We start from the raw sequence: 9,128 nt of genomic DNA, 5'->3' as shown, positions 1-9,128 counted from the left end.
TATATATATATATATAATGTATGTAAACATAGGTATATGCTTGTATACATGGGAAACTGGAAAATTTATCTAGCTATCCGTTGACACGCATATGGTTCAAGAATACCCCATATCGCCTGCTGCACGAAGGTCGTAAAACTAAAAACATATAGCTTATTAATAATAACAAGCAAGCATAAACGTTAAAATAATATTTGTTTTATATTTACGAAAATCCAATTGTTATAATTTGTTATTTCTTCATTCAACTTACGTTCCGATTTTATTTTCACCAATTAATAAAATGATACATTTAATATTAATTTACTCTATCGTGCCTGTACCTGCGCATTGCGATTAAAGTTTGTTCTTTGGCTGAACTAATGCAACATACTAGTTGCGCTTAAAATAAAATATACATTTGGCGAAAGCAAAGAAAAATTAATGCAATCTAGTGCAGCGATATAGAACAAAGTCTAATCTCATATATCGAATCCCATTAATACTTACCACCTCCGTTCTGTTGGCACAAATAAGGAAACCTCCAGATATTGCCCAGACCGACGCTGTATCCGATAATACTGAGAAAAAATTGCATTTTCCCACTCCACGCCGCCCTGTTCTCTTCCTTCGTTTCTCGACCAGCAACATTTTGAGTTGCTGCTGCCACGATCGTCACGTTGTGGCCGGGTTGGCGGTGGTTGTTCAAGGGAGCCAGCTCGTGCCCATTTCTTCCGGTCTCGACTACCATTCTCCTGTGGGTCTCGATGGGTACACAATGAATCGATCACTCCTCCCGGCGGGTGGTGTACTTAATTGAGATCTTCAGCACACTCTTCGTGTTTGTTTGCCAAACTCACTCGACGCGCGACCCCAACGCGCTTCTCTTCTCCACTTCCTGCCGCCTGTTTATTTCCTTTTCCTTGCGTACACACGGATTCCGATCTCACTGTTTGATCTTTGTATGAAGTTAAAGAATCTCTAGACTTAAAGAATTCCAGTCTCCTTCTCTTCACTTTCTTTCCTTCTTTACACGAGAAATTTGGCAGAAACACCGTTCGCGGGCTCATATACCCCTCACTACCACTATCACCGCCACGCTGTTCATCGACTTCAGCGAGAACGGATGAGCAACGAACGTACAGCAATAACGGGGATAACAATAAAGTTAATATAACAAGAATAACAACAGTATCAACAGTAATTATCTCTTCACTATTTATTCGTAATGTTAACCAGCGTCCGCACTATGGCGTCCGAAAAAATATTGAGATCGGTCTCTCCCTCCTCGAGAAATAACCAGCAACAATTTGTTTCTTAATATTACGCATATATCCCTTCCTGGCGATGAAAGGAATGGTTTCTTATCCGAGTTCCGTTCGTTTCTTTTTGATACGTGTGTGCTCCAATAGTACTCCTTATTGACTGTTTGCGGATGCATACGCGGCCGCGTAGAAACAGGCTGCGGCAGGATGGTAAGGACGTGAAGTGCGAGGAAGGATACGTCATAGGGTAGGACCTATTCGCCAAATGGAGTGGGTGGCACGTAGGCGACCCGATAAAAATCGAGCGCCGGCTGACGAAAGACGATATGAGGGAACCAACGGGTCACGTGCTATAGTCCTCGCTGTCAAAGAATACCGATACGGGATTGAGGGATACGCGGGATTTTAACTCGCGCTATCTGACATTGATGAAAGAAGCGACCAGTTGGTTGCAAAAGGGGTTGGCGCATCTAACGTTTGGAAGCAATCGTAGCGTGAAAAACGGAGTGTGAGAGGGAGCGAATGAAAGTACGCGTGTCGTTAATAGCCGTCGTCGGGACGAAATATCGATCGATCTTCCGCGCGGAAGTGAGACACTGAAATGAGGGAGAGCAGTAGAGAAAAGGAGAGAAGAGAGCGAAAGAGGGATAAAGAGAAAAAGAGAAAGAGAGGAAAGAAAGAGGGATGAGAGGTTCTAATTTTTGGTTTCCCGAAGCAGTGAAGATACGACGTTTGAAATTTAAAGTAGCTCGATTTTCACAGAGGGTAGTTCTCGTCAGCCCCTAAATTCTCTTCGGCGCCTCTTCAGTTTCGGTCGAAATCAGCGTCCGCAGTCTTCCCGCTTTGTTCTCGTTTCATAAGTCAGATTCCTTTAAGTCGCTGCCGTTTGCGAGTCGATGTTGGTGGAAGTCATGAGTCCAGAATCATAGTTGGTCTCCCTCGGCCCAACTCTGCGCACGAGGAAGACGTGATCGCCGACGTCAATGTTGCTCCTCTCGTCGTTGTTGTCGCCACCGCCGCCGCCGCCGCCGCCGTCGTTGTCGTCGTCGTCGTCGTCGTCGTCGTCGTCGTCGTCGTTGTTATCGTTGTTTCAAATTTGGTATCAGAGAATATATAATTATCTGCCAGTTTATTACTTAAACTTGGCAATCTTCGGACGGGTCGGACTGACGTCGTTGCGAATACGCGTGTATAGTTGAAGAGCAAGACTTCTGAGACCTTTGGTACCCATGTATACCACTCCTCACTCCACTGCGTCGTACTCAGTATCCGTTTCCTCGATTGTATCTCGTTGCTCTAACTCTTCGTTTCCGTCAGTAGAAATTGCGAAAAACGCAGACGGCTAGAAGCCCGCGTAAAATTTCGCAGCGTGCGCGGTGGCTCAGTGAATAATGCGCCTCGTACGAACGTCGATATCGGACTGAGCCGACGCTGGTGCGCGACGATGTGCGCGAGGGAACGGACCTACAGAACGGGAACCTTTGGAGCGACATCGACGTCTGTACAATACGACGAAGGTTCGTTCTACCGGTGATCCGGTCCCCCGATTGGCCGTGGTAATTGTGTACGTATGCGCATACGCCGGTCGACCGATCCCTTTTAAACGGTGAAGAGCCGGGTAGCGCGAGCGTTGTTATCTTATTATATTATAGAGTAGAAGAGGTAATCGCTTGCATAAAATGGGATGCAAATATTTCAGACACCAAAGCGTGATTTTTTCTTCCACGAAAAATTCAAATTTTTAATAATACAAATAATATATGGATATAATCCCGATTATACATTTAATTATTATTTTATCATATTATAAAACAGTTATAGGGTACAAAACGTAATGGCATAAAATGGATTGGAAATATTTAAGATATTAAAATGAGATTTTTTTCTTTTACACGGAAAGGTTTTTCTGAAGTATTTAAAGTTTAGCTAGATACAGATCTGAAAATAAATTTATCAGATTATCAAAATTTTTATATGTAGGACACTTAAAATTGTTGATAGAATATCAAATTTTTACATCATTGCTTATTATGTTTGAGAGATTTTTCTATGTAATTATTCTGTCCAATAAAATTATTTCAAATTTGTAGGATACTAAATTTTTGGATACTTCAGCAAAATCGCTCTTTCTTTGCACAGAGTATTTAAATTTTAGACATAATCCTATTATACATTTAATTATATACTAATAGAGAAATAAATTTTGAAAATGATTAAGTACCTTTAATTAATTCTTATCAATTGTTAACAGCTTGCCTGATAATCTTAGCCTTTTCTCAACGAAGCACCTTAAAGACGCCAATGTAAATTTAGAGAAACCGCTATACGCTAATTTGCGTCATAAATCATCATTAAAACGCATCGCAAATAGTTTTTAGTTGTGTGCATATTCCTATTGATCTTTTAGCACTCTAAGATAATGAAAATGTTTTTCTTCGTTGTTTACGTTTCAATGACGTGCGTTTTGACGGCTCGTTTAAACTTGGCGGGTCTTTTCTGGGTGATGGTGTAAGTAGTTCAAAACTGACAAACCGGCTCATCGATCGGATTGTTGTTCCACTAAAAGGTAGTATAGATACGCGCAGCTTCCCACGCGTCACCGTTTCCGCTTCGATCGAAAGCGTCCTTATAACTAAGGATCCCTCCTATATTCAGCATCTTAATTCTCAAACACTTCATTTCCCCTTTGATAAAAACAAGCAATTCTCTTTCTAATAATTGCGAGGCGTAAATCCTTAATAAATTGAAATTCACGTATATCTCTAAATATCTCGAAATAAATCAAATCGCAGTTACTCAAACAAATCAAGTTACAATAATGTCAAAAATTTTTTTGTTAAAACAAATCGTAACTGTTTTGAGAAGTGATTTTTAGTAATTATTTTGGAGCCATTTTGATGACTTGTATTCTCTCTCTGTTTAGATTAGGAACAAAATAAATAAATCCGATTTTTTCTTCTCGTATACTTTTATTTATTGTATCTATTTTTATATGTATTTCATATATTTGTAAACAAAAATAATATTTTGCCCTTTATTCCTTCTTAACAAAATTCTTTAGATTCCTGGCGAGCTCATGACGTCGGTGACTAAAGGCGGTCGCGATCATTCCATGACGTCATTCGATGCTATAGTTACTATCTCTAGACGATAAAACGTTTCACGAGACCTGCCCAAGCTTGTATACATACATACATATGTACATAGAGGCGGGTCAGTCAGTAGCTTCGAGTTACGTAAGCGGTCGCATAACCTTTCGACCTTGTTCTCAAGTTCTTTACTATCAGGCTGCTCCATACATCACCATTTACCTGATTTGCATCAAATAACATTAATAAAATTGATATATGTATATTCATAACTGCGTCAGATGCATGACAATAACGACAATATATTTGCAATATATATTTGCTTTGATTCTGCGCTAAGTAGAGCTTTGATCTTCGTGTATACCATATAAATTATTGAAAGTTTTAGAAACGTAAAATATTTGAAAAAGTATTCTAGAAAATGTGCTTAATTATGCTTTTTGAGCATTTAACTGAGTCGTTTAGAAATCCGAGATATCGCCTATCTTTCTTTTCACCGATATACCTGCATTATTATGGCACGCCAATGTCGCGAGTGGTGCTTGCATAATATCATGTAAACCTTGAAAGCAATTGTCCGTCTACAAATCAATTCGGACAGCCAGAGTATTAACGAAGAAATATATTGAATTATACAAGTCTCGTCAGATTATGTGTATATTATATACAATATTACAATACATTATAATGCAATATATATACAAATTAAAGACGCTTTTAAAGACATATTGTTTTAATAAGATTAAAGAGGATGTTAAATTCTTTTGAAATAAATAAAATAATGATATATAATCTTCATTTGTAGCTTCATGTTTATAAAATTTATTTTAATGACGTTATGTATTAGCATATATTACAATTCCTTCTAATAGTCTGTATTTTTATGTTAATAATTTATATCATGTACAGACTTTAACAACGTTCGCTATTGCTGCAAATAATTCGAATTGACGATAGAAAAAAAAAGACTATTTGGACAACAATGTTATACAATATAATGACGCGTGCACGTAATGAGTAATACATGTCCTTGCTGTTCAATGCACCATGCTGAATGTGGTGGACGACCGAATGACGGTGATGTTCGTACCGAATGACGCACAGGATACGTGCGACCTTTCTTCCTGTTTACAAGAGTTCAGCTTTTATTTCGTTTTACCATCACAGGAATTGTAATACGTGTCAGAAGTGAAGAACTCACGGTGAATAGATCGCTGATCTTGTATTTTACTGTGCACATCTTTCGCATGCAAGATAAGGACATAGGTACCTATGTGCTCCTACCTTTACCATCCATCTAACATCGCATACTAAAGTGGTTATACAAGCTCATCCTCACAATGGTCATTCAACTTCTTTCTACGGTCCAAAGCATTTTTGTACTATTCTGAATAGTATCGCATCCCTTGGGAATAAACCCGGATTATGCGAACCCCAAACCGGTAACAGACCTACTCCACCAAATTCTCACGATGAAATATTTAATACTTGACATTGAAAATTGTATCTTAGTTGTACTTTAAATTTTTTAGAAAAAGTAATGAAGCAAAAATGTTGAAAACGTTTTCGATTCATCAAATTGCAAATTGATAATGTCGTTGTTAAATTCATAATATCAAATTTTAAGTACCCAATTTGAATTATAGATTGCTTATAGATTGCTAATTGTTACTGCTTTAATATATCGTTAATTTATAAAATAAAACAATCTAATTCAAGAAATATATTAATTTGACAAAATTAGTTTATTATTTACCAAGTTCACGTTAATCTGAATACTGTTTATGCTTTGAAATTAATTATTAGATCAATTGAAATAAATTGAATTAATGTAATTGTTTTTTTTAAATTATATTATGTTTTATATTGAAATAATATTACATTTTTTGACATATTTGAAAGTTAAAAATAATAAAATGTTGTTTAAATTAAAGAATTAATTCAAATTTAATTCTTTATTATTTAACAATATACATAAAATGAAATCATCTATTATAGACTGTTTAGTTCTTTATTCTATAATAAAATTGATTTTGTCAATAAGTGTTTAATTCTTTCTCCGTAAGAAAAACATATTTTCTCGCAAACAATTTTTCATATCAGAATTCCATCACAATGAGAAGAATATATCTATTTGCATACTATCATTGGGTCAATAACTGTGTCAAGGATGTACCGCGATATATATCAAAGAAATCAATTTATTTAATAAATATATGCTACGATCACGAAACTATTATTACTAATATTGATTGATACGCGTTCGTAAAAGCTTTAATATAGCATTATACAATAGTATCAAAAAGATATAAAAATTATTCATTTTAATATAATTATTTATCTTGATTTTAATATTATTTGTCTTGATATAAATGGGCAAAATTAAATGATAGCTCTTTGCACGAATCAATTTCTACGGCAAAAAATCGGTAGTTCATTTCTTGCAGTCTTATCAGAAAAAAATATTTTTATTTATATATATTTTTATTGGTATCGCATATTTTATTTCTATACCTCTCGCAGTAAGAGAACGTGATATATATCTTCGGTACATACTACGCCATGGCAAGTAAGTTAATGTGATACTACATTGGTCAGTGTAAGTGGTCGCTTACCATAGACCATTCCCTCCCATAGACGCTCTCACGTCACATCCTCATTCAGGAATTTATTAATAATGAGACATTGTTTACGAGTCGTTAATGTTGATTCTTTTATACGATGGAAATCTTTATTAAGGACAATCAAAGTTCTGATAAGCGTGCACAAATATATCTCGGGTGAAATAATGAAATGTACATGAATCGCCGTACACAATTTACATTCCGCAAATTCTTTCCAATGAATAAACAAATTCTATTATTTTAGAACACAGTGTTCGTACTGGTGTGTGTAAATTACACGTCAAAATATATTGTTATAAATATTTGCTTGAAATTCTTTGACACATCTGTTGTCTGTTATTAACCATACAATTTAGATTGATATTGATTGTAGCATTTTGATCTCAATGCAAATGAATGTATTCTGACGTACAATGTTAAAAATAAATACATTTGAGTCTATAGATTAATGTTATGTCGAATATTATATAAGCCGAAAGCATTATATTAACTGGCGTAAATTAACACGTGAAATTATATGAAAATGAGATAATCATATAAAAAAATATAACAATCTATAAAAGCATATTGCATATAAATAACGTGCAATAAGTCGGAATAATACCTATGTAAAATAACAAATTGTAAATAAATTATTCCTTTTTGTACATTTTTTGTTTACCCTTCTTATTCGGACATGCAGTAATTGATACCTGTAAGAAGATATAAATAAGTATCATAGGATAAATGCTCTCTCAATGAGACGATAACGCATACATGACGCATTGTACACTTCATGCACTTACTCGGTGTTACACTCAAGATCCAATCTATGTATGCGCCGACACGCATGTTAATTCCTGCTTTATTACTGCCGCAACCCATTCCGGCAGTGATAACACCCACGAGAACCTCCCGTTTCGTCGTAGGATTCTGCCAAAGAACGGGACCGCCGCTGTCAAACTGAAAGAAAAATTATAAACACGAATATGAAATGACATTTTTTTCTGCAAGCAAAATAAAAAGTAATAATGACATTAAAATGCATCAAAATGATTATTTCCAGAGAGCACACAACAATGAATATTTTATAAATATTTATTAAAAACATTTATATATTCCATGAATGTACTAAAAACACTGTCAAATATTCATTGTACATTCGTAGTAAACTGAATGGCATTCAATGTTATAAATGTTTTATGAGTATGTAGAGAATATTTTGTATAATGTTCTATAAAATATTCTACATATTCTCTATTACAAATATTCTATGGAATTTCTATTTCACAAATGTTCGTTTTGAAATGATTATGAATATTTACGAATAGAATATTATATGTATTATATTTACAGAAGATTTGATTTAAATATATAATTAAGAATATTTGTAATAGAGAATTTTTATAAAAATATTCATAGAATATTTCATGTTATCTGGATTAAAAATCATTTTTTGAGCGATTTATTTTAATATCATTTTAATTATCATGATCTATTGTTCTGTTTAACTTCTGCAAAATTTTCTATGTTACCTGACACGCGTCTTTTTCCTCCGCATAAGTACATATATGATCATTTGAAATACCCGGATACTGTTGACGACACTGCCGGTTCGTGATCACGGTTACCGTAACTTTTTGCAAAGTACTCGACTTCATTCCTGAGAATTCTGTTAATCCCCAACCTGTTTCGATCAAAATAAACGGATCAAAATTTGTTTGCGCAACCTACACGAAATAATTGAAACTTATACAGGTTTGAAAACACACGTTAAATTATTGTATTTAGATAACAATTGCTGCTATGATAATATTGTCTCACCCAATAAATCCACATAACTTCCTGCAAAGGAATCAAACTGATGCTCAAAAGGAAGACAAGCTGGTCCGACTTCTTCGCTAAAACTTATAACAGAATTCACCATTACTACAGCTATGTCATTTTGTGCAGGGGCTTCAGTATTATATAAAGGATGTACGTAAAATCTGGATACAGTGTAGAGGCGCGAGGCGTTTGTATCTGCACCTGGAATATTTAAAAAAATTCAATTATCATAATTAAAAAAGTACTTAAGATATTTTTTATCTAATGCGTGAATTATCTATTACGTTTTAACAATCGGACAAAAATTATTCAGAACATTTTATAGATAAGATTTTTTTTATAGAAAAGATATTTATTTTTATATT

General features: G+C 34.8%; 2 protein-coding genes across 3 annotated transcripts in view; both read right to left on the bottom strand.

The window, feature by feature from the left end:
- The window catches only part of LOC108691919 (sodium- and chloride-dependent transporter XTRP3), a 13,483-nt gene extending 12,745 nt beyond the window's left edge, over positions 1-738 (bottom strand). The window contains exon 1 of one of the 2 annotated variants that reach the window (XM_018199877.1): positions 490-738. In XM_018199877.1, the coding sequence (XP_018055366.1) occupies positions 490-730 (241 nt within the window). In that variant the 5' untranslated portion in view covers positions 731-738. The remainder of the gene's footprint in view (positions 1-489) is intronic. The other variant, XM_018199876.1, reaches the window with a different exon arrangement.
- A 4,954-nt stretch (positions 739-5,692) lies between these two features.
- LOC108691949 (venom serine protease 34-like) overlaps positions 5,693-9,128 on the bottom strand; it is a 4,736-nt gene continuing 1,300 nt past the window's right edge. Inside the window, exons 4-7 of the mRNA XM_018199917.1 lie at positions 8,761-8,964; positions 8,472-8,623; positions 7,743-7,899; positions 5,693-5,784 (exon numbers count right to left, since the gene is read on the bottom strand). Of these exons, the coding sequence (XP_018055406.1) occupies positions 5,693-5,784; positions 7,743-7,899; positions 8,472-8,623; positions 8,761-8,964 (605 nt within the window). The remainder of the gene's footprint in view (positions 5,785-7,742; positions 7,900-8,471; positions 8,624-8,760; positions 8,965-9,128) is intronic.

This window comes from Atta colombica, unplaced genomic scaffold (assembly GCF_001594045.1).
Source record: "Atta colombica isolate Treedump-2 unplaced genomic scaffold, Acol1.0 scaffold55, whole genome shotgun sequence".
Taxonomy (NCBI): Eukaryota; Metazoa; Arthropoda; class Insecta; order Hymenoptera; family Formicidae; genus Atta; species Atta colombica.
This window is presented reverse-complemented; position numbering and strand designations above follow the sequence as displayed.